Genomic DNA, 26,811 nt, shown 5'->3' with positions numbered 1-26,811 from the left:
CTCCCCCTCCCACTTGTAAATTATTTACCAATTCAGTGCTTTACATTTCTCTCCAACCTTTCCTCCGCACAGATAAAGCTTTCTCTGCACAGGCCTGAGGCTAAATAAAATTAAGCTACAGGAAGTTCCCCACCTCTGGCTCAGATCTCCCCCAGCATCTGTGAATAGATGCTCTTGTGCGCCTGCACAATGGTCTCTATTCAATTATGAACCACTTTGTGCACGTCGTCTTTTGGAAGATAGCTTGTTACCCAGAATGCATGTGTGGTAGCCTCCTAATTTAGGAACTGGTTAATGAAATGACATTGGTTAATGAAAATGACATTGGCTAATGAAAACTATAGGAAATGTTCACAGCTTTTTCAAATATTTTGAAGATAAAAATAACTTTGTTTAAATTACAAAAAACAATACTAGGTATTATGGAAAATTAGAAGATACAAGACAAAAAGAAGAAATATTTTAAACAAAGACAAAACTTTAAGTGTAGAAATCAGATGACAGGTTGTCAGGAGCTAGCAGTGGGGACGTGGTCACTGCTGCAGAGGGACTGAGGGAACAGCCATAATCTCTACCAGCACTGTCCAATAATTGGGCTACAAATGCAAGCCAGTACATTTTAATTTTCTAATTTTGATGGTGGTTACCCGACTGTGTACATTTACCAGAACTCATTGACTTGTACACCTAAAAAGGGTGACTTTTACCATGTTAAGTATACTCAATATAAAAAACAAACAAACACAGATTTCTGCTAGCCAGAATGAGCCAATATAGGTTCTTCCCATGAACATTTATTAAAATTATCCCCTTAAAATGAATCCCAGAAATAGAATTTGGCAATTTAAAAAAGTAAAAAGTAAGAGCTAATAATTTTTAGAGACTTTAGGTGTGTGTGTGTGTGTGTTTCCTACACAGCTTAGTTTAGAAAGGACTGGTGAAAATTTAATTAGTGAAGTTTTAAAAAAAGGATTTGCATGTGTTTGACAAGATAAAGATGAGCACAAATTGTTTTGAGAAAGGACCCAATCAATGCTAATTATAGGAAAGAACTTGTCATTTCTGTTTCATAACCACTTCTCTTGCAATAGCATTAAAAGTCACTTGTCTCAGACTTCCTTCTGCTTCTGTTACATAGCATGCTTTGTAGTAACTACGTTGACAGTCAATCTGTCTAGCTGTAGGCATTTTTGGGGTGTGTATCGGGGGGATGGAGCACATACCTCTTGATAGGAGGAGGTTGTGGAGCAGTTGGTTGTGGGAGAGTAAGTTTAACTTTCAGAACTAAAGCCAGGAGGTATTTTTGGTTGTGGAACAATGTGTCACGGGTTATAAATAATGCCATTTGCCATTTGGCAGCTATTTTGGTGTTTTCTTTTTACACCTGAAAAAAAAAATCCATGTTTACATTTTGTCAATACTGACCATACAAATGAATAGGTCTAGGAGAAATAGGTGGAAAGAATAACTTCTAAATAGTCTTAAAGCCTAAATTCCTGGACTGAATATTAAAAAGATAAAATTCATTAGGGTCGGAAAACCAATCCCTTAAGTGTAGGCTGGGAAGACACACTGATAGATTATTCCACAACATTCGAGAGGACCAAGTGTGGTGTCCTGGTTTTGAACCTGACAAGCGGTGGAATACATTAAAGAAGTAGGCCCCAGGTTAAGAAGGAGGTAAGCTCTTCGCCTTTTGTTTCTTCTTCTTAGTTCAGTATCCTGTGCTCTAGAAGCAGTTAATCTAAGTCTGCCCCTTTCAAGATGAATTTTGTCTACCTCAGAGGTCATCAGATTTCACTGTGCATTGAAAATGTAGGTCCCTGTCCCCAGAAATTTCTAGTTTAATAGATAGAAATGGGGCCTAGAATCTGCACCCTCAACATGCCGGTAGACTCCTCCTTGGGAAACACTGATTTAGAACAACCAGTTAGACTTTTATTAGGTTTTCTCTATTATCCGACACTATGATGAATTCAAATAAAAGGCAGGGTTCCTGTTGTGAACATGCTCACGCAGCTTACAGCACAAGGCAGGCGTCTTTAGTGGGACAGTTGGGATGAAGTGAAGGAGTTCAGAGCCCAAGGGCCATCCCACCAACAAGTGACACAGGGTATGGGGTGGATTCAGTTTAGAGGAGACGAAACTGGGTGTCTGGGCACTTTGAGGAGGGAGGTAGTGTGAGAACCAAGAGGGAGGATGGCATCACCTGGGGGAGGAGCTTTGTTTTGATACAGGCTGCAGTTTTGGACACCAAGGAACTGTTAACAGGCAAAAAGAAATACGGAAATTAGCAAGTAGACATGAAGGAAATCTCATTGTCAGTGGTTCTTGAACTTGAGCAGGCCCTAGAATCCCCTGGAGGACTTGTTCAAGCACAGACTGCTGAGTCCCACCCTCAGAGTTTCCCATTCAGTACGTCCGGGATGGGGCCTGAGAATTTTCATGTCTAACAAGTTCTCAAGTTCTGCTGATGCTGCTTGGTTTGGGGATCACACTGTGAGACTCACGGCTCTTATTGAATGTATAAACAGTTGATAGGTGAGGATAGGAACAGATTGTGGGAGCAAAATGGAGAAGGGGATGGTCATCCGGATGTTATGTGACCTACAACTCCTATCACATGGACTTATCTTTTCCCCCTTTTCTTCTGAGATTTGTTTACTTTTAGGGCAGCTGGTCCAACCAAGAATGTTCTGGGGGTGGGGATGGAATGTGGTCATCGAGAATAATTTGAGAACTACAACTCTTATATTCAGCATGGAGCCACAGTGCTTTTAAAACTCTGGTCATAATTGTATTTCTCAGATTTTATAAAGAAAAATGTAAGAAAGGTATTTCATATTTTAGTACTAACTTTTACTCTAAGGCGCATTAACCCACTGCTCTATGGAAGTCTCAACTCCATAGAACTCATGACCTTAACCCCTCAAACTTGCTCCTCCTCCAGTGTTCTTTATAAACAGCAGCGTCATTGGCCCACTTTTTCGTGGCACAGGCTGGGTGTCTTCCTGGACATCATTCCTTCTCTCTCACACTTTCTCCCCGCACCTGGTCAGTCACAAAGCCCGGTCAGTTCCATCTTCTAATACAACCTGTCTACTTTGTCCTCATCATTTTGCCCACCAATTCTCACCTGGACCTTCCCCCATATTCTCTGGCTTCCTTCTGATTCCTCACCTATGTAGGAGCCAGAAAGGTTTTTTTTTAAGAAACACAAACTCCATATCAGGTCACCCCTGTGCTTAAGACCCTTCAGCGACAGCCCTGAATAATCTTTAGATTCTTAAAATGGCCCTCATGGGCCCTTCATGACATGGTCCCTGCCAACATCTCCCTCTCTGTTCGTTAACCTCCTGTCCCAGTCACTGTTTCACTGCTTGAACTAAACACATGTAAAACCATGCTCTTTGCTGAGGTGATGCTAGACCTCTGTTCCAAGGGTATCCACGGAGAAGCAGGGGAGAGCGGTGTCCTTAGGAAGCGTTTGTGGGATTAGAAGACGGCGGCCCTGCAGGCAGATGTGGCCCTTGTGCTGGGACAGGCTGGATCTGAGCCTCCACTTGCCAGGGCAGGGCACCCTGTGTGGGACACAACCTGCTTAGCCAGAATGGTGACCCTCACTCGACGTGTCACTTGGTTTGCCTCCAAATGAAAATAGGTCTGTTTGTCCTATTTCAAAGCAGAGTCCTGGACAAGGTTTTGAAATCCCCGGTAGCCTGCTGATGTAGTAATCATTGTAAATATAAAAAGGCTCCTACCATGAAGCTGTACAAATTGGTTTTTGCGTGACTAGGATATCCTGGATGTGTCTTTCCAAGCCAGCATGTTGCTTGAAAACATATCTGTGCTGCTTAACGTACTAGCCCTGTCTCACAGTTGAAGATTAGGAGTAATTTACAACCTAGAATGTGTTTAAATGCTAGCATGTAAGTTTGGAACGGAATACCTAAAGCCAACAGACGACCGTGGTTTTAGTATGTGGAGGAGGGCCTCCAACTTGTTGGAGTGGCAGGACATTCTTTCATCTGACATGTTTGCTCTTGTGAAAATGACTTGAAGTATGTGAGACCTGGCGGAGAAGAAATGGGAGGAGATCTCATTCTTAGTAGGCATGAGTCATCTTATAAAAATTTAAATCGAGCGTTTTATTAAGCACTTTCATTGTTGGTACAGAACTATTCATCAGTCCTAGATTGCTTTGATGTATATGTCCTATATCCACATGTCCTCTGCCAGGATCCTAGCATAAATCTCTCCCCGAGCAAACACTGAATAAATACCATTATGATAATTTTGCCTTTGATTTGGGGGCAGTTTTGTTTCTTGTTTTTCAACTCAGTGTTGAATATTGTTTTTGTCTTTTAAAATCTTTTTTTTTCAGCTTTATGGATGTGCCAACACATTATATGTGGCAGGGGTAGTATAAGAAAGTATGAAATACAACCAAGCATATGCAATACTTTGTGATTTTAAAACTAATGGACATTCTCTGGAGGTCATTTTTGGGTCTCTCAGTAGGAATCGGATTTGAACCTGGGAGCAAGTAATTGCTCTGTAAATGTTTTTTTTGAAATGGAAATCGCTGAATGTGTTGCATCTAATAGGATTAGTGTTATGCTCATTGCCAGGTTATAAAAGGCAGCTGTTGAGTGTTGTCATTGAAAAGAATATAACATGTCCAGCAGATCGTTGCCTATAAAACACGTTCTTCTATATAGAGCAGTGGCTGGGTTTCTCAGGCCAGTTGCACTCTAAACGTTGCCTCATGGGATGCCCTATACCTTTGTAGTCATGCCCGACTCAGCATCTCGCCACTTGTATTAGTTTGCCAGGGCTGCCATAACAAAGCACCACAAACTGGGTGTCTTTCCAAGAGACTGGAAGTCCATAATCAGAGTGTCGGCAGGGTTGGAACCTACTGAGGACTTCAAGGGATGGACCTGTTCCAGGCTCCTCTCCTTGGCTTGCAGATGGCTGTCTTCTTTTTCAGATCATCTTCCTTCCGTGCACATTTCTGGGTCCAAATTTCCCCTTTTTATAAGGACACTGGTCGTATTGGAATATGACTCACCCTAGTGATCCCATTTTAACTTTATTATCTCTGAAAAGACCCTATCTCCAAATAAGGTCACATTCTGGGGTACTGGGGGTTGGGATGTCAACATATGAATTTTGGGGGAGACACAGTTCAGCCCAGTAGAACATGTATAGTGGAGCTGCGATACAAATTAACCTCAGAAATCTAGCAATATTCATTTGGGGATCTTCTATAAGTCACCAAAATAAATCTGTAAATTGGCTGAATTTTCACCTCTTTTCCTGACCCAGCAGAGCACCTCATGTTGGTGGTGTTGGTTCTGCAGATAGCAGGGCTCTCTCCCTCACTCATTTCATGAGTCACGAGATCAAAAAGTGTTAAGTGAAATGAAAACAAAGATGAGAGCAGCGCCTTTAATAAGGGGACTTCAGTCACTCCCTTCCTATCCAAGTCCGTGACCTGTAAAATGTCTAACCTGTTCCAAGTTTCAAGGATTTAAAATATAATAACACGGTGACCCGTGATGTGTTTTTACTTGACACATATTTGAGTCACACTGTTCTTGCATATCCTTCATTTTCCACATAAGCCTTGTGTAGTTGAGTGGTTTTGACACCCACAGTTCCAATGCTTTGGGCTGACGGTTTATGCCAAGCACTGGCAGCGTGTGATGCTGTCCAGTGACCCCTTCAGAGCTGCAGATCCTTGAGCTGAAGGATGTCTTCCTTTTCTCCTCGGGGCCTTTTCCAGTTCCTGGGAGATCAGGCATCTTCCAAACCTCTTCCTCTGAAGACCGCGGGGTCCTGTCATACTTGTCTGCCCTGCTCTGTGTTTTAAGCCGACCTCACGCCCTGTTTCCCAATGTGCCATGTGTTAATGTGGCGGGTATGGATCTTCTTAGGCTTCTGGGTGTTGAGGCACAACTCTAATTTTGTTTCTCTTAGCCTCAGAGACAGGGATGAATGGGATCTTCTCTCCTGTCTCTACTAAATAAGTCAACTTTTGTCTCCCATCAAGTATATCCTAAAGTGTCAGCAGTCTGTTAACAAACAGATTGTTAACAAAACTACCATCACTGTGGAAACAGAATTTAGGGCTGGTTAGATACCACATGACAGCTTCATTGTGCCTCTGTGAGCCTGTAACAGTATGGAAGGAGATGAGGTCGAGGTGCTTTCTGACTCTGTGGGAAAGGCCCCCGTAATAGTTACTATTAAGATAAAGTAGGTTATAGTATATATTCTAGAGGCCCAGTGCACTGGGGAGCAGAGTCCCTCAGCCTGGCCTGCGCCCTCTTGCAGTCCGGGACCCCTCTGGGGATGTCTGCCTGCTGGCTTAGTGAGCCTAACCCGGCAGTTGGACATCCCTCCAGGGGTCCTTAGCGCTGCCTGCTCATTCGCCAGCCAGCTGTGAGCCCGGCTTCTGGCTGAGCGGTGCTCCGCCATGGCAGCCCTCTGACCACCAGGTGGCAGCTCCTGCATTGAGTGTCTGCCATTCAGTCGATTTGCATATTAGGGTTTTATTATATAGGATTTCCCTAAGACAAAAGGCCAGTTCTCTCTTTCTTTCTTTTTTTTTTAAAATATATTTTATTGATTTTTTACAGAGAGGAAGGGAGAGAGATAGTTAGAAACATTGATGAGAGAGAAACATCGATCAGCTGCCTCCTGCACACTCCCTACTGGGGATGTGCCCGCAACCCAGGTACATGCCCTTGACCAGAATCGAACCTGGGACCTTTCAGTCCGCAGGCCGATGCTCTATCCCCTGAGCCAAACCGGTTTCGGCTCTCTTTCTTCATTAAAAAGCCAACTCTCCTTTCTTTCTGTCCTCCCCCCAGTCTGAGTACCTCGCTGGGTAGCTCAGTTGGTTGGAATGTCATTCCATACACCAAAAGGTTACAGGTTTGATTCCAAGTCAGGGCACATACCTAGGTTGCAGATTCCATCCCTGTTCCGGGAGCATAAGGGAGGCAACCAATCAATGTTTCTCTCTTTCTCTATCTCTCTCCTTTCCTCCCTCCCTCCCTCTCTCTGTCTTCTTCCTTCTTTTCCTAAAATCAATAAACATATCCTTGGGTGAGTATTAAAAAAGGGTTCTGCATAGCTTTTGGAGAGCTTGTCTCTTTTTACTGTCACAGTCCTAGGGCACTAATGCCCCAGCTCTCTCAGTGGGGTGAGCACTTAATAAATGGTATTTGCTTTTCTCACTTCTTTTTCTTCCCTGTTTCTCCTCCTCCTCCCTCCTTTTTTTTCTTTCTTTCCTTTTTATGTCCTTATCATCATTGTTTTTAGCATAATTTGTAGGGTAGGAGAGGTCTGTCATGAGAAAGTATTTATGGAACCAATGAAGGGTGCTGAGCTCTGGACTTCATATAGAGCAGAAGGTAAGCGTAAAAGGCCCACACACGATGTTCTCAGCTGGTATCTGGCAGAGACAGAAAATGTAGTTGCTTGGAGCCGATATTTATGGAGCCCTTAAAATGGAACAGGCATATGCAAGGCACCTCATACACATTTTCTCAAACCATTTTCTGAACTCTACAAACTCAAAAGAGCTGCTCCCTTACATTGAAAAGATTGTAGCTCTAAAATAAACCGTGGGGCTATAATATATAGCATAGGAATATAGTTAATAATATTGTAATACAACTTCGTACAGTGAAAGTTTCTAGACTTACCGTGGAATCACTTGTAAGGTATATAAATGTCAAATCACTTATGTTGTGCACTTGAAACTAGTTTAATATTGTATGCCATCTATAATTTTTAAATAAGTAAATTAATTACAAAGAAAAGATTACAATCCTGTGCTCTGATTTATAGGGTAGAAATTGAGGGAGGACATAAAGGATTTCTGTCACTCTTGTGTTGACTAATATTCTATGGAATTTTTCTTGTACTCTGATTAATGGCTATCTCTCTGTCTTTGTTTTCAGAACCATTTGTTTGTTTTTCACCCCCCCCCTCTTTTTTAAGGTAAAATTGACATACAACATTTTATTAGTTTCAAGTGTACAACATAATGATTTGATATTTGTATATATTATGAATTGATCACCACAATAAGTGAAGTTAACATCTATCACCATACATAGTTACAAAACTATTTTTTCTTGTGATGAAAACCTTAGTAAATAAAGAATAAAGAATCTTTATTAAACAATAAAGAATCTTTAAAAAAAGAAAAAAACAAAGCTTTACTCTGTTAATGACTTTCAAATATGCAACGCAGTGTTCTTAACTATAGTCACATGATGTATATTACATCTCCAGGACTTCTTTCTTTTATAACTGGAAGTACCTTTTGACCCTCTTTACCCATTTTGCCATCATCATTCCTCTCCTTCCCCTGCCCGCCACCTCTGGCAACCACCAGTCTATTCTCTATGTCTATGAGCCAGGTTTTATTTGTTTGTTTGTTTGTTCAGATTCCACATATACGTGAGAACATACGGTATTTGTCTTTGTCTTATTTCACTTAGCATAGTGCCCTCAGTGTCCACTGATGTTGTTATAAATGACAAAATTTCATTCTGTTTATGGCAAAATAATATGCCATTGCAGGTTGTTTTCCTTTATTAGCTATTGTAAGTAGTGCTGCAATGAACACAGGGGTGCATTTATCTTTGGATTTAGTGTTTTTGTTGTTTTCACATAAATATCCAGAAGTGGAATTGCTGGGTCATATGTAATTCTATTTTTAATTTGTTGAGGAAACTCTTCTGTTTTTCATAGTGGCTGTATCATTTACATTCCCACCAACAGAGCACAAGGGTCCCATTTTCTCTCTATCCTCACCAACATGTTATTTTTTGTCTTTCGGTAAGTCATTTTCACAGGTATGAGATGATAGCTCATTGTGGTTTTGATTTGCATTTCCCTGATGATTAGTGATGTTGGGCATCCTTTCATGTATGAGTTGGTCACCCATATGTTTTCTTTAAAATAATGCCTATTCAGATCCTCTGCCCATTTTTTGATCAAGTTGTTTATTTGCTATTGAGGTGTATGAATATTTTTAAAATATATTTTGGATACTAACCCTTTATCAGATATATGATTTACAAATATTTTCTTCCATTGCATCGGTTGCTTTTTCATTTTATTGATGGTTTCTTTTGCTTTGCAAAACCTTTTTTTGTTTTTGTTTTTTTGTTAGTGTAGTCCCACTTGTTTGTTTTGTTGCCTAGAGGAATTGTTTCAATCCAATTTTTTGGCCTTATTTACAAAATATTATGGATTCAATTCCACGAGTACATATTAAAAACCCCATTGATGCACATTTAGGGTGTTATAATTCTGTTTTTGTTTGAATCTCTTCTCTGCCACTTTGCAGCCATGCGACCTCTTCAAGTGATGATCTTTGATGACATTTTTTTTTTTTTGGTGCTAGGATATCCCAAAATGCAGTAGGGATCAGGAGAAATAGCATATGGGGATCACTCGTTTTAAGGCGTAATTGTGAAGAGTCAGAGCTAGATCTGTAAGTTATAAAGGGTGAAGAGAAGGATTTCGGAGTTGTTTTTTGTTTTTGGCTGGGAATTTTAGGGCCAAAAGGATTATGAAAGAGTTTTATAGGAATTTTTAGAGACAGCCATTATGAAGAATGTGATAGGGAGGGAACTAATGATGAATAAAAGGATTGTTGAGTAACATGAAGTGCTCAGTCAAGGTTGAAGTTAGATATCAGGCATTTGAAGTGGAGCCAACCCCACTTTCTCTAGCAATGCTTGGTACAGCTGAATCAAGACATAGCAAGAAGGTTCATAAGGAAAAATACACTTTTAATACTAAATTACTTCTTAACAGAAGGTAGGACTTGAGGCATCCTGAGGTTAAGATAACTCACAGACATTCAATGCATATGGTGTAAGCAGCAAAAACGTAAAAGCCAAGTATATTATTCCCTCGCCTGTTTTTAAACTCAAGCACCATGTTAAGTAGAATTTGTGCCCCCGTCACTTAGAATATCTAACTTTGGGGATGCCACTTGAAAATAAGACAGCTGCTATCCTTGGCTAGGAAAGTTATATCTCCTGCAGGTGGTCTCACGTAATCAGGTCCGTGAGATGGACTTTATTGGAGAACAAATGCAGAAATTGGCGGATGGTCGCTGGAATGGAAACTCCTCAGTGCCTGGAATAGTTTCTGGCACCTGGTGGGCAAATGATAGATACTGAATATATACATATGAATAAGTTTATCCATGTCATTTTGAAGCACTAGTCCTACCAGATATGGTAAAATATGGAAAGTCCTGGTTACATTGGCCATTTGGTAGGCTTGCCCCAGTCATTCAGCATATCGGTAGCATAAGAGCAAGCTTTCAGATTCATGTCAAAACAATGCAGCGTATTTACTGGCTGTACTTTTCTTCGGCCCCCTCCCCCGCCCCAATCCCTCCCCGAAAAGCTATGGGATACCCGGACTTTTATTCAAGTGAAAACAAAATCTAGGTTGATGATCTAAGACCTAAAAGAGCCAAACAAGTCCATTAATGCACTGTTGTTTCATATGCAGCACTACCTAGCATGTTTGGTGGTGATTAATGAATAATTTTGTCGGTGGTTATTCATTTATTCTTCAGTCCTTTGTCGAGCACCATGTCCTGAGCTGAGCTTGGCATAGAAGCGATTAAAAGTGGGGCCTTCATTCTTTAAAAGCTCAGTGTGATAGAGACAACATCCCGTGGACCCGAGTTAAGGGAGCCCACCTTCCAGAGACACACCTTTTCCCTCACCAGGTATAGTAATCTGGTAGAGATAAGCAATGCTTCCACATGGTACCTGATAATAGAGTTTTGTTTTGTTTTTAAAGTGTTATGAGAGTTCGTAATGCTGTTTGTGGTAATGGGTTTGGGTATTCTGCCATGACATACAGCTTTCACAGACAAGATCCAACTATTTCATTATGCCTTACAGGATGGCAGGCGATGACTCTCCATGGGTGATAATTTTATAATTCTTCTTGCTTCCTTTCTTCGGTGGGTGGAGGCAGTACTTGTTATGCCTGGGGCTGGGACTGGGTAGTCAGTTGCCTCAGTAAATGGCCACTCCATCCTTCTGTGGAGTAGGACACAGCCCTTGAGTCATTTCTTGTTCCCAAGCACTATATCAAATTCCGTTAGCTTTTCCACCAAAATATATACAAGGTGATACGAATGTTGATATGTGTTACATAGGTGTGTGCATTCATCAGAACTCATCACATTGTACAGTTAAGACCTGTGCATTTCACTCTATGTAAATTCTTCCCTTCCCCTCCCTCCCTCCCTCCTTCCTTCCATTCTTCTCTCAGTACTAAGTACATAAAGCCCTCCCTCCCCCTGGGCCTTTGTATTGGCTGTTGTTTTCCATGTGACTTTCTCCCTCACCTCTTCCAGGGCTTTGCTCAATGTCACTTTATCAGTGGGGCCTTCCCTGGCTATCACAGTAAAATTGTAAGTCCTGCCGTTTTCTTTCTGCACAAAGAGCCAGCACAGCGTAAAATTAAGATCATGGGCCCTGGAGTCCGCCTGTCTGGCTTCAAATCCATTTTCCAGCTGCTGTATGTCTTGGGTGCCCTGTCTGTGCCTCTGATTTATCACCTATAAAATAGGAGTAAATATTGTGTCAATGGGGTTATTGTGAGGATTCACTGAATCAATACATGAAAAGCTCTTAAAAACAGAGCCTGGTACATAGTAAGCTAATGTTTATCCTCCTGCCTTGCTTTGTTTACCATATTATGTGTCACTGGGTCACTTACTGTATATTTAAATATATATATTTACTTGTTTATGGTTTCTTGACTTTAGAGCAGCAACTTTTAATTTTCTTTCTTTTCTTTTTCTTTCCTGTTATATCCTCATCGCTTGGAATAGTGCCTGGTATACTAGTAATAGATACTCAAGAAATGTTTAGTCAGGGGGTGAATAGCGAATAGGAGAAGGGTCTGTGCACTTCGAGAGGCTATGGGATGGGTTGCGATAGGAGTTGGCAAACTTTTGCTGCCAAGGCCCAGATAGTAAATATTTTGGGCTTTGAGGGTTTTAACTACTCAAATCTGCAAATGGCGTGAAAGCGACCACTGATGATAATAATGAATGACTGTGACTCTCTTCTAATGAAACTTTATTTCCAAGAACGGGCAGTGAGCCAGATTTGGCCTGTGGGCTGCAGTTTGCCACCGCCTGGGTTGGGAAATAATTTTTGGCCTCGCTTTCCTGGTTCTCATCACCCCTCCCTTAAGCACATCTCCTGCAGCCAAGGCCAGCCATTCAGAACTGAAATATAAATGACTTGAAAAGCATTGTTACCCATTATTACCTGGGTCTGTACTCATTAATTGTACAGAATTTCCAGGGCTTTTAAGACTTTAATAGTGAATAACAATGTCAGGGATGTATTTCGTACTTTCAACTGGAGAATTTCAGGGCTCTGGCTTTTATGTTGTATCCATCCTCCCCCCATCCCCCCAACAGCTGAAAACATATCTCTACTGCTGATGGTGGCCAGAAACATGTATGCTATAAAAGCAAAACACGTTGACATTCTACTTACTGCACAGCCACAAGTGTAACTAACACCCAGTGGAAAGAGAAAGCAACAGAAATTACCCACTAGACAGACAGTTTCATTTTTAAAATCGTTATAAAGTCTTATTCCTCCACAAAACGGTCCCCTCGCCCACAGTTTTTCTCACTCTTCCCAGTCAATTTGGTATGCTGGCAAGATTCTTCCATTTTCAAACATCGCGTGTTTTGGGCTATGTTGTATGAATGCCAAATGATGAAAACGTAGCACAAAATACGTAGCCGTTATTGCTGTAATGGAAACAAAGTGGATCAGAAATTGGCGCTGTGCGGGTGCTGTGCTGCCTTGTAATTCGACGTATAAGTAGTTCAAGTGTATGGCTGCCATTGCTGTTAATTTTATACAACCAAAAATCTTTGTTTCACTTCTTCTGAATTTAACCGTATGTCATCGTGTCAGTGCTAACAGTTTTCTACTTGCCATTTCATTATTTTTATCATTTGACATGTGTGCAGAGAGAACAAATCTGAACCACACTCCCCAGTTCTTGGGGTTCTCTCGCTCCACTCCCTGCATTGCCCCTTCTCTCTCCATTCAGGGTCCGTGGCTGCAGCGTCCAATCCCAGTGCTTGTGCACACACTTGCTCCCAACACACACATGCAGGGGCCTCCAGAGCAGTGCTCCTCCAGCCATCTCTGCTGAAGGACCAGTTTTTTCTTTTCTTTTCTTTCTTTTTTATTGATTTCAGAGAGGAAGGGAGAGGGAGAGAGGGAGGGAAGGAGGGAGGGAGGGGGGGAAGGTGGGAGGGAGGGAGAGATGATGAGAGAGAATCATGGATCAGCTGCCTCCTGCACGTCCCACACGGGATTGGGCCCACAACGCAGGCAGGTGACCTGACCAGGAATCGAACCATGACCTCCTAGATCATAGGTGGACATTCAACCACTGTGCCGCGCCAGGCAGGCCTGTTTTGTTTTTCAATCTATCATGGATTGATTCTTTCTGTAAAACCCAATTTAAAAAAAAAAATGGCTAGGCCAGAAAAATTTGTCATATAATTGGATATCACAGGAAGGTCAGGTTGCTATAAAATATTCTAAATACTTCTTCTCAATTTCTGGACTTACCACATAGTGGACCAGTACCAGCGGGTGGACGAACACCAGCTCACAGACCGCCAATCTATCATGGATTGATTCTTTCTGTAAAACCCAATTTAAAAAAAAAAATGGCTAGGCCAGAAAAATTTGTCATATAATTGGATATCACAGGAAGGTCAGGTTGCTATAAAATATTCTAAATACTTCTTCTCAATTTCTGGACTTACCACATAGTGGACCAGTACCAGCGGGTGGATGAACACCAGCTCACAGACCGCACTTTAAATATATTTTTATTGATTCTTTTACAGAGAGGAAGGGAGAGGGATAGAGAGTTAGAAACATCGATGAGAGAGAAACATCGATCAGCTACCTCCTGCACACCCCCCACAGGGGATGTGCCCGCAACCAAGGTACATGCCCTTGACTGGAATCGAATCCGGGACCCTTCATTCCGCAGGCCGACACTGTATCCACTGAGCCAACTCGGTTAGGGCACAGACCGCATTTTAAATAGCATGACTTTAGAGCAGCCTTTCTCAAATGCTTTTGACCCAGTGTAAGATACACTTTCTTGTATGATGCTGCGATACATATATATCCATGTCCGCATGAACGCACACATTCTCAAAACACTGGAATGTCAGCTACCTAAAGGCAGAAACGGTTTTCTATTTTTGCTTGTTGTCTTCACTCTTCTATCTCTAGTGCCTGGCACAGGGTAGGCCTTTCATACTTACTGCATGCAGATGTGTATATGTAACAGAATCAAAAGTTTCTCAGAACAGTACTTAACCTTTTCTTCCTGTAAGACACTCTTATGTTGTCTGTTTTGCCAAATAAATGTAGATTGCAGTCTACTAAATTTATTTCACTTCCTTCTAATCTTAGGGTCTTATAAAACACTCCGGTAGAGGCTGCTTATATGTAGGCAACTTGTCCTTCCCCTCCTTTCCAGAGCCTGAAGTAGCTATCCCGTACCCCTGCCCTCCATACCCCTGACTTCAGTCTGGGTCCCAACAGCCCAGAACTGCTTACCTCTTAGCCAGCTAAGCCTGGGTTGGTAGACTTGGGTAGGGTACTGGGAGCCAGATGGAGTCTACAGATTTTTTTAAAAACAGAGAAGAGATGGGTGGGGGTTAGGGGTAGAGTGGTTTGAAAAATTAGAAGTTAAAACCTGCTCAGGCCCCCTGATGCTCCTCCATCATATTGGGAGCTGAGTTTGCAAACCCTTAGGAATGACATCGTTCCAAAGGAGCACAGTGAATTGGGGTCACCCAAGTCTTGAACAGTATAAAAATTCGTCCTGTGAGAGATCATAGATAGAAAGGGGAAGAGCAATGATCAAATTTATCCACATTTATCTTAAAAGTTAAGATGAGGAGATAGGTTTCTGGCTTCTGAAGTTAAGAGGGAGGTCATCACACTGTGGGCCAAAACAGGGACTGTGGGGGCTGGAATAGTTATGACATAAAAGTGTGTGTGTGTGTGTGTAGCCCCTGTTGCGGAGCACCGCGCTGCAAGCCTTTGATGTCCTCCACATGAGGTCCAGGGCTCAGAGATCACACACAGCCTCTGTTTTCACGGAGCTCACAGCTTAATCAAGGAGACAGATACTGTTAAATTAAGGCCCTTCTTGAAGGTTGGTCATCCTAGTCAGGGCAAATGAGCTGTGTGATTAATACCTAGTGACTTCAGTGAGAAGCACGCTTGGGAACAAGATGAGTTTTGGTCTCAAATCTTACTTCCTGAGTTACCTTAGACAAATTTAAAACTTTGTGCAGCCATAGTACCAACAACACTAGATTGGAGACGGGGGACATTCTTTCGATGTATCACAGTATCTTCAGACTTACTGATATTTAATACATATCAGTTTTTCAAATAGCAGCAACATCCTCTTATTCAAAAAGTGAAGAACCTTGGCTTATTGTATGAACTTTTGTATCAACTCCTTTCTGGTTGTCATTCCTAACTATTAATGGCATGCAGATGAAAAGCTCATTTCCTTTCATCTTCCCCCATTTCCCCATGCTGCTCCATTTATTTTAGTACTTCCCAGCTTTGCCCCAACATTTTTGTTGCTCTTTATGTTAGTGAGCAAGAGAAGTAACTTTTACTGTAAATATTTTACTAATCATCTCCAAAAATAAGAGCTCTTACAAAAAGAACTATTAAAACTTCAAAATTAAAATAATTCCTTAATATCACCAAATACAGTCAGTGTTCAAATTCCCAGTTATATCATCAATATTTTACTTAATAGAGGCCTGGCTCATGAAATTTGTGCACAGGGGAGGGGGCCCCTCAGCCCGGCCTGCACCTTCTCCAATTCAGTACCCCTCGGTCGGACATCCCTCTCGCAGTTCGGGACCGCTGGCTCCTAACTGCTCATCTGTTTGCTTGCTTGATCACCCCAACCATTCTGCCTGCCTGATCGCCCCTAACTGCTCCCCCCTGCCGGCCTGATCGATCCTAACTGCTCCCCCCACTGATCTCCCCTAACTGCCCTCCCCTGCTGGCCTGATTGCCCCAACTGCCTCTGTCTCGGCCCTTGTCACCGTGGCTTTGTCCGGAAGGAAGTCTAGAAGACGTCCGGTCTATCTGGTCTAATTAGCATAGTACCCTTTTATTAGTATAGATTTTACAGTTTGACAAATTTTTTAATGTGCTGTAATATTAGATATCACCCCTGCTGCTGATATCCCCATCCTTTTTTATTTCAGCACTTGGTCTGTCCCTTGATTCCCACTTCTTAACATGTTTTTTTTTCCACATGACTCTGAATTAATTTTACTGGGATGTTAGAGCAGATTGAAGGTGAAGGGATTTGGACTAACACAGTGGGGAGGAGAAAGTATGTGATGACAGATACATAGCAGACAACCAGAAAGCAAGGAGGATTGCTTAAGAATCTAAACATGTTGCAGACATCAGGACTTAGTGGAAGTTTCAAGGGAGGATTTTTCAGGTTAAAACATAATTGCTTCTTCAGAGCTGTGATTCTTGGATCAAAAGTGAGAAGCGGAGACTGGGGAGAGGAGCTCTGCCCTTGTTTACCTTGGTAGCCAGTTCCAACCTCATCTGGATGGGGCGTGTGTCCCAGGAGGAAAAATGGCCTCGTTAGTCCTGGGATGGAGTATGCTGTAGAATCACATGAACAAACTGTAAAAACCCATAATGGTGGGGCCCAAGGATGTACATTCTAACTAACTCCCAGGTGATGTTGCTGCTGGTCCAGGAACCACAGCTTGATAACCACTGATAGTCCTTCCTACTCCCTTGTTGGTCTTTCCATTTTTAAGACATTTTATCTTTCCTATTGCTGCATACATGGGACCCATTGTGTTTCTAATTTAACATCCCTAGTGAGCATCTTTGGGGGGAAATGGTGAAAAACCTGTGGGTGATTTATATGAAAATATATTGTTTTTATAATGATCATATGATAATATGGCGCTTCACCAGCCTAGTGGAATGGATGTAAACATGCTCTTTCATTTTTCTTTTTTTCAAAATGCCATCAGCTTATTGGTCTAGTTAAGGATTACTTTAGTTTATTTTTTTAAGTTTGTTTTTTATCGTTGATAGTGCCCCCCCCCCCCCATCTCCCACTGCATGGAACATTCTTTCTTTCAATGAAGGATTTTTTTTTTTCTCTTAAGTATCTTAATCTCAGTGAATTGTATCCATCTCATGGCACAAAATTAGAATTTCTCTTTCAAACCTAAACATTCTACCTAAGGAAAGCTGACAAGAAAGCTAGGACAAATGTCATTCTCACCAAAGTTTAAAACAGACTTTGTAATTTTCTCACAGCCTGTCTTTCTTTCTTCACAGAGAGACTGGGCGGCTAGCCTGACCTAAAACATCAGTTAGTCAGCAACTCTGCAAAAAATTGTGTTTTCTCTGCCAAACCTTTAGCCTCCACACCCATTGCTGGAACTTTCCCTGATATTTTACCCCATTCAAATATGCTCTAAACGGGTCCTAACCAAGCTTGAAATGTACCCCAAACTTGCTTCTGTTGGGTCTCCTTTTGTCCCCTACTCTATATGAATAGTAAGTGAATATTATTCCCAGGTTCTTATTTTTCTAAGACTATTCTAAACTTATTTTTAATTGAGTCATGAGAATAGGAAACTGCTAGATTGAGGACTCCTACAAACAGAGCTGGTCTTCTCTGTTCACATCACACAAATAAGGGCTTTCTCAAGTTTGAACTCTGACCTTTAACCCAAACGGAATTCCTTTGTTGTGGTGGTTGTATTTTCTGGTACCTTTTCCTTCAGCAAGTCATTCAAAGAAGTATATATTAGTTATTTAAAATCCAGAAATCAATTTTCTGTTATCTGGGAATCATTGGATGTTGAAGTTTTAATTTTCTAAATGGTTTTCTCCATCCAAAAGACCAAGTTATAATCAGCATGTCTCTGGGTAAACAAAGAATTAGAACAAAGGGACCTGGATATTCTGTCTTTTATTTTCGGACCTCAGATCTGAACTTGGATTATTCATTATCCTTGATTTGTGATGTATTATCACTATAAGTCCATGCATTTCCTCCATTATATCAATTCATTTACTTATTTAGTTAATTTTTTAAAATACAATTTTATTTTTAATTTCTAACAAGCATCTTCATTCCTAGTTTTAAAAATTTGAGGTGAAATTTCCATATATTGAAATGCACACATCTTAAATGTATAGTTTGATGAATTTGACAAATGTATAAACTTGTGTAACTAACACTTCAATCAACATATTAAACAGGAAGTTCCCCAGTGCCTCCTTTAATCATTTGCCACTTCCTACAGATAACTATTCTACTTTCTATCATCATAGATTGCCCGTTCTTGAATTTCATATAAAAGGAATCATACAGTACATAGTCATTTATGTCTGGCTTCTTTTGCTCAACATACTGTTGCATGTATCAACAGCTCAGTCTTTTTTATTGTGGAGTAATATTTCATTGTATTGGAATAACATTCCATTGCATTAAGTATGTGAGAACGCACAGGGGAAATCTTCCTCTCAGACGTGTTTTTGAGGATATAGGACAATCTCTTTAAGCGCATAGTATTTTCTGATGCCCTTTTATTTAGCCTTTCTATTTTTGAAAATACTTTGACCCTTTCATGACGATTGGCATAGTTTTATCAACACAGATGCTCACTCAGTTAGGCGGACTCTAAAATACCTCAGGCCATTGGCAAGACTGAGTTTTAATATATATGGAAATTCTATTCTTAGTGTTAGTGTTTCACCACTTCAGGCTCTGTTCTTATTCTTCTCTGTAATCCTTTAAAGCCCATTTGGAATTTATTGAGACTTATTTTGTGGCCTTGCGTACATGGCCCATCATGGTGAACATAACTTGGACTTGAAATGTATATTCTGCATTTAAGTGTTTTGTTCTATAAATTGAATTAGGTCAAGATGGTTACATTTTCACCACCCTAAAAAGTAATCCTGCCCTAACAGGTTTGGCTCAGTGGATAGAGTGTCGGTCCACAGACTGAAAGGTCCCAGGTTCGATTCTGGTCAAGGGCACGTACCTTGGTTGCAGGCTAGATCCCCGTCAACAACAAAAGTAATTCTGTACACTTTAGCTATCACCCACCTTTTCCATATTACATACATATTTATTATGTTTACTGTCTGTCCTCTCCTTACTGTTATATGTAGTGAATTATGTGATAAATATAGAGATCAAGAGTAAACATTTATAAGTTTTTTTTAACAGTGAAATATTGTCATCATAGTTTTATGTTGTTAAACAAAGGATTGGTCCCTAAAGAATTGGAAATGTTTTTAAAAAATTGGTTCTTTACTGCTTTGAAAATTATGGCCTAGATTCTTATAACTCCATGTCGTAGTATTTGAAAGGTTCTGGACAGAACAGAGAAGTAGATAATTACCTGTCATACTTGAAAGTGTTTCGTGCCCTACACAAATCATAGTTGCTAGCAAAGAAAATCAATCCTTGCTTTTATAAATTGGTGGGGCAGTGAGAGCTTTTTCATTGTGAGCATTACTTTGTTTTATTAGCATTTCCCATGTTTATTGCTGAGCTGACGTGTGTCCCTTTCTATATATCTCGTGATATCTAGAGTGCTTTGAAGTGCAACTTTTAAAATGAAGGTAATGCAAGCCACTTAATTATATGAAAGTAAAGGACTGAAGGCCGTTCAGCTTAATCTTTTATGTTCTCAGTTTTCACGTTTTAAGTTTTCCAGCCTGAAGTGTGATTATTAAATCTGTGCCCCACCTCGCTGGACTAGCTAAATGTGCGAGTAAGTTTTTGAGAGCTACCTAGGCTCATAACCTGGCTTGTTAACCACCTGAATTCTGGTCACTGTAAATGCACGCCTTAGGTATTTTCATGCTGTAGTATTTCCACATCACATGGTAGAGATATTTTATACCTTCTGAGGTAAGTAAAGTTCTGGGAAACTCTTAGATGAAATCTATAAAAACTATAAAAATGAAGCAATATTTCACAATGATTAAATGGCATATTATTAAAATGAATGTACATAAGAACTGATCCAGCAAGCTTTTTATCAGAACTGTGGATGTGTTTGTAAAAATAAAGTGGTGAGATCTGGCTGCCTGGAAACAAAGGGCAAAGGTTTCTATTAAACAGCATACCCTTCATTTCCCAGGTATTTGTTACACCACAGTATCTGCAAAGTCACAGAAGCCTTATTTAGGCCTATTGGGAAAATTTGTATGCTACTTAGTCTGGCACCTGAAATGCGTTAATTAATATTGAAAACCACATAATTTGGCTTTTTCCTGCTTTGACCAAATTTCTTGCAGGGCTAAGTTCAGTCAATTTTTTGAATAGGTAAAAGAGTGAGTAGACTGTGACAATTTCAGTATAAACCTATCTTTCAGATAGAGAGTCAGATAAGCAAACATAATATTGCTGGAAATCAGACCTACGCTAAAAACTGGTCTTTGCTATATTTACTTGGCATGTTTCCTTGCAAAAATCAACAAACATCTTTGATTTCATTTGTAAAATGAAGATGAATGTATCCATTTTATAGGGTTACTGTTATGATTAAGGATTGTGGATAATGTATGCAAATGTATAGGGACCACTGTAGACACTTAATGCATGGTAGCTATGGTTGCATTAAAAAATAGCAGTCGATTTGTGTGTGTTTGCTATATATGCACACAATGAAAACCATTTTCTTACACAAGTCTTGTAATCCTTATACAGAAAAAGGGGGGCAAAACTAAGAGAGTAGAGATTGGTTTGGGCTGGAATAGGGAGGGAGGAAGTTCTGGTCTACCTAGCATTCCTCAAGGCCCCGAGCAAGGCTCCATAGCCATGCCTGATAGCCCTCATGGAGACCTAGAGCTCCATATATAGAGTGCGGCATGGAAAGCATTCTTCTGGACTTTAAACACCTTGAGTGCAAGAACTGAATCTTGTTTCATTAACTGATACAGGTATAGCATGTGGTCTCTCAGTATAGTAAGTGACGGTTGACCGCAGCTCGTTAAATGGTTCAATTAATTCAGGTCTACTACTTCAGAAATTCCCTCGATTTGATTGCCAGGTGGAGTTATCATTTGAAGTTGAATTATCAAACCTGCCAGGAAGCATGAGTCATTTAAAGGATGTAATGATAACATCATTATTTTTTCAGATCTAGGTTGGAATTTGCCCTTCACAAATAACAAAATGATGAGTGATGCAAGTGACATGTTGGCTGCGGCGTTGGAGCAGATGGATGGTATTATAGCAGGTAATGTGCATCCTCTAAAATATGGAATCATGCCATTTATTCTGCTCTCTTGGCTTTTGCATTACAGCTATTTTATTACCTTTTCACTTTCTTATTTTCACTTACTGGCTCTCCCCAATGCCTTTACGTTCCCCGTGGTTTCATCCTTGACCCTCCTTCCCATTTTCTTCCAGAATTTTTATTTTTTCAAAAAATTTTCAGTTAGAGTTGACATTCAATATTATTTTATATTAGTTTCAGGTGTATAGCATAGTGGTCAGATGATTATGTAATTTATGAAGTGATCTGTCAGTAATTCTAGTAGTCACTTGGCACCGTACCTAGTTATTACAATATTATTGACTATATTCCCTATACTATACTTTACGTCTCCATGACTGTTTAGTAACTACCAATCTGTACTTAATCTCTTCACCTTTCTCACCCAATCCCCCTAATCCCCTCTCCTCTGGCAACCAGCAGCCTATTCTCTGTATCTATGAGTCTGTTTCTGTTTTGTTTGTTGATCTATTATGTTCTTTAGGGTCCACATATAAGTGGAGTCATATGGTATTGTTTTTCTCTTATTGACTTATTTTCCTTAGCCTAATACCCTTTAGGTCAGTAATGGCGAACCTTTTGAGCTCGGCGTGTCAGCATTTTGAAAAACCCTAACTTAACTCCGGTGCCCTGTCACATATAGAAATTGTTTGATATTTGCAACCATAGTAAAGCAAAGACTTATATTTTTGATATTTATTTTATATATTTAAGTGCCATTTAACAAAGAAAAATCAACCAAAAAAATGAGTTCGTGTGTCACCTCTGACACGCGTGTCATAGGTTCGCCATCACTGCTCTAGGTCAATCCATATTGTTACAAATGGTGAAACTTCATTCTTTTTTTTATGGCTGAGTAGTATTCTATTGTATAGATGTATCATATCTTCTTTATCCAATATCTATTGATGGGCACTGGGATTGCTTCCATATCTTGGCTATTGTAAATACTGCTGCAATGAACATAGGGGTATTAGTGTTGAATTTCATTAGTGTTTTGGATTTTTTTCATATATATATATCAAGTAAGTGTAATTGATGGGTCATAAGGTAATTCTATTTTTAAGGAACCTCCATGCTGTTTTCCATAGTGGCTGCACCAATTTGCAATCCCACCAACCGTGTAGGAGGGTTTCCTCTCCTTCACATCCTCACCAGCATTTGCTCATTGTTGATTTATAGATAATAGCAAATTCTGACAGGTGTGAGGTGATATTTTATTGTGGTTTTAATTTCATTTCTCTGGTTAGTGACATTGAGCATTGTTTCTATGTCTATTGGTCATCTGTGTGTCCTCTTTGGAGAAATGTCTATCATATCCTCTGCCCATTTAAATTGGATAGTCTGTTCTTTTGGTGTTAAGGCGTATGAGTTTTGGATATAAACCCCTTATCGGATTAATCATTGGCAAATATCTTTTTCCATTCAGTAGATTTTATTTTCATTTGTTTTGTTTCTTTTGCTGTGAGTTCCATTTGTTTATTTTTTTTCTTTTGTTTCCCAAGGAGATATATCAGAAAAAAAATATTGCTAAGAACAATGTCAGAGAGTTCACTGCCTAAGTTTTCTGGTTTTATTTATTTGGGCCCTCTCTTTTTTCTTAATGAGTATTGTTAAAGGTTTTCAAAGAACCAGCTCTTGGTAATCCTTTGTATTTTTTTTTAGGCTCTATTTTGTTTATTTCCACTCTGATTTTTACTATTTCCTTCCTTCTATTCACTTTAGGTTCTGTTTGTAACTGTTTTTCTAGTTCCTTTAGGTGTAAGGTTAGGTTGTTTATATGTGATTTGTCTTGTTTCTTTGTGTGTGTGTGTGTTTTTTTTAATTTGAATCTCAGAAAAAAACCCAAATAATTTGTTAGTATATTTGTTCCCAGTATTGTATAGGATTACTTAATACTACAAAAGTATTCATTTTTAAAATTTTAAATCATTTTTTATTTATCAATTACAGTTGACATAGATTTTAATATTAGTTTCAGGTGTACACCCCAGTGATTAGACATTACATAACTTACTAAGTGATCATCCCAATAAATCTTGCACCCATCTGACACTGTGCATAGTTGTTAGAATATTACTGACGGTATTCCCTATGCTGTACTTTACATCCCCATGACTATTCTGTAACAACCAATTTGTACTGCTTAATCCCTTCACTTTTTTCACCCATTCCCCAACCCCCTTCCCATCTGGCAGCCATCAAAACGTTCTCTATATCTGTGAATCTGTTTCTGTTCTGCTGGTCTGTTCATTCTGTGTGCTTTTTAGAGGCAATTTATTGATAGATATGCATTTATTGCCATTTTATTGTTCATATTTTTTATCTTTTTTAAAATCTTTTTATCTTTTTTTATTTTTTATTTTCTAAAGAAGACCTTTAACATTTCATATAATACTGATTTGGTGGTGATAAACTCTGTTAGCTTTTTCTTGTCTGGGAATCTCTTATCACACTTTCAATTTTAAATGATAGTCTTTCTGTGTAAAGTAGTCTGGTTGTAGGTTCTTACTTTTCACCACTTTGAATATTTTGAGCCAACTCCTTTCGGCATGCCATGCTTTTGTTGAAAAATTGTCTGACAGTCAATTTCTGGGAGCTCCCTTGTAGGTAACTCTCTTTACTTTGCTGCTTTTAAAATTCTGTCTTTGTCTTTAATATTTGCCATTTTTATTATGATGAGTCTTGGTATGTGCCTCTTTGCATTTCATCTTGTTTGGGACTCTCTGCTTCCTCAACTTGTGTCTATTTTCTTCTTTAGATTAGGGAAGTTTTTAGTAATTTTTTCAATTAGGGTCTCAATTTTTGTGCTCTTTCTCTCTGCCTTTTGGTACCCTTATGATGCAAATGTTTTTATGCTTGACATTGTCCCAGAGGTACCTTAAATATCTTCATTTGGGTGGGCGTTTTTTGCTACCTTCACTTCCAGATCACTTATTTGATCCTCTGCTCCACCTAATCTGCTGTTATTTCCTTCTAGTGAATTCTTCATTTCTGACTGGTTCTTTTTTATGGTTTCTATGTTCTTTTTTTATGCTTACTCTCTTTGCAGAAGTTCTCACTAAGTTCCTTGAGCATCCTTAAAATCAGTGTTTTAAACTCTGTATGTGGTAAATTGCTTGCATCTATTTCATTTAGTTCTTTTTCTGAAGATTTCCCTTGTTCTTTTATTTGTGACATGTTTCTTAGTCTCCCCATTTTGGCTTTCTCTTTGTGTTTGTTTCTTTATATTATATACATCTGCTACATCTTCCAGGATTCGTGGGGTGGCCTTATGTAGTATGTGTTCTGTGGGGCCCAATTGCACAGTCTCCCTTATCACCTGAGCCAGGTGTTCCAGGAATATCCCTTGTGTGGGTTGTATGTGCCTTCCTGTTGTAGTTGAGACTTGATTGCCATTGAGCCTTCAGTAGGTGCAATTGACTCTCAGGTTTACTGGCAGGAAGATTGGCCACGACCACAGTGTACATGCTGCTGTGCAGTGTTGATCCCGGGAGCAGGATTTGCCCTAGTGGCATCTAATGCCTGCTGACTGCTCTTTGGGCATGCCGCCTGTGCAGCTAGTCTGGTAGTGCTCCATTATGGTCTGAAGCTAGCCACCAGGTGTGCTCTGTGTTTGTTCCAAGGTTTCTTGTGAGGGTCTCCAGTGCAGGTCAATGTTAGACACTGCCTGGAATTGGTCTGGGGCTACCTGTGGTTGGTGGCTGTCTGTAATGGATCTGGATGCACATACAAGAGGTCACACTGTGAACCAAGACCAGCTGCCACCAGTATTGGGTCGAGGGCAGGTCAGCAAAAGGTCCAAGGCACCCTGAGACCTTCTGCTGCCTGCCAGCTACCTTTAAGGCTCAGCTGCTGAAAGAACTTTCAGTGATATGTAAGTTTGGTGAGGCAGGGTCTCAGGGAGTCACCAGGGTGGGGCCAGTGGTGTGTTCTCCAAGTTAATACAGATTCATATTTGGCACCAGTGCTGACCATGAGGACACTCAGCAAAAGTCTCAATAGGGCTAGCCTCCATCTGCCTGAGGTCTGTGGACCTTTATGAGTGGTGGGGGTGGGGGTGGCTCTCAGGAAGTCACCAGGGTGGAGCTGGTGGAGTTCACCAGTCTAATACAGATTCAGATTTGGCCAAGTGAGGGGAGGACTCAACACAGGGACAATGGTAGCTGTCCTTCAACCCTTTCCCTAAAACCACACAACTCACTTTCTCTCTGTATGTTTCTGGCACCCCTTCAGCGTGATAAGAATTCCTCGAGAGTTTTTAAAGAAAGACTGCCATGCGGACTCAGGGTGGCTGCTGTTGAAAGAACCTCAGGGCTTGTTCAAGTTGGGCAGGGCAAGGTCTCAGGTAGTTGTCAGGGTGGAACGAGTGGACTTCACCAGGTTAATGCAGGCACAGATTTGGCCTCATGGGAGGAGGACTCACCACAGGGACAGTGGCGGCAGTGCCACACAACTCAGTTTCTCCCTGTATGTCTTTGGAGCCCCTCCAAGCTGCTGTCTCTCCACCAGAGCCCAAGGTGAGTGCCTGCCAGCAATGTTTTTTTTTTTGCATGGGTGGGCCCTTTAAGAAGATGCCTGTGTTTCTAACACCCTTCCGTCTCACCCAGTTGTTAAGTGGGCTCCTCTTCCCAGCACTGGTGTTTCATGCTGGGAAGCCTGGTGTGGAGCTGAGACCCCTCACTCCTCAGGGAGTACCTCTGCAGCTGAAATATCACTCTGGATTTTCAACCGCCACCTGTGGGTGTCCAGCCAGCCTGTTCCACATCTCCGCCCCTCCTGTTAGTCTCAATGTGGTTGCTTCTTTATATCCTTTAGTGATAGGGGTTCTGTTCAGCCAGTTTTGAGGTGGTTGTCCAAGTTGGTTGTTCTATAATTTCATTGTAATTTTATGTGGTCATGGGAGGAGGTGAGTGCACTGTCCACCTACCTACCGTCCTGTTGATTGGAACTCCTCCTGGGTTAGTATTATGTTTAGGTTAGAATTTGGTTCAGGGTTTAGGTTAGGTATGAGGTTTGGTTTAGAGTTAGATTTAAGATAAGGGTTAATTTTAGTGTTCGTGGTGAGTTCAGTATTAGGTTTAGGGTTAGCTTTAAATTTGAGGTCATGGGTTGGGTTGATGTTAGGATTAGGGTTAGGCTTAGGTTTAAAGGTAGGATTAGGATTACAGTTTAGTTTAGAATTAGGGTTAGGGTAAAATGTTTGTGTTTATTTCAGTATTATGGTTAGGGGGAGGATTTATGTTAGGTGTGGGGGGACCTCGGCAGCTGAGATACCCCTCCAGATTCTTAATTGCCACATGTGAGGAGATAAGTACAGCAGATACCTACTCTGCCATCTT

General features: G+C 40.5%; 1 protein-coding gene across 1 annotated transcript in view; it reads left to right on the top strand.

Moving 5' to 3' along the window:
• PPFIBP1 (PTPRF interacting protein, binding protein 1 (liprin beta 1)) overlaps positions 1–26,811 on the top strand; it is an 86,564-nt gene that overhangs the window by 2,420 nt on the left and 57,333 nt on the right. Inside the window, exon 2 of the mRNA XM_006758931.2 lies at positions 21,332–21,430. Coding sequence (XP_006758994.1) covers positions 21,367–21,430 — 64 coding nt within the window. The 5' untranslated portion in view covers positions 21,332–21,366. The remainder of the gene's footprint in view (positions 1–21,331; positions 21,431–26,811) is intronic.

The sequence above is a fragment of the Myotis davidii genome, unplaced genomic scaffold (assembly GCF_000327345.1).
Source record: "Myotis davidii unplaced genomic scaffold, ASM32734v1 scaffold535, whole genome shotgun sequence".
Taxonomy (NCBI): Eukaryota; Metazoa; Chordata; class Mammalia; order Chiroptera; family Vespertilionidae; genus Myotis; species Myotis davidii.
The sequence above is the reverse complement of the archived record's forward strand: the minus strand, read 5'-3'. Positions and strand labels throughout refer to the sequence as shown.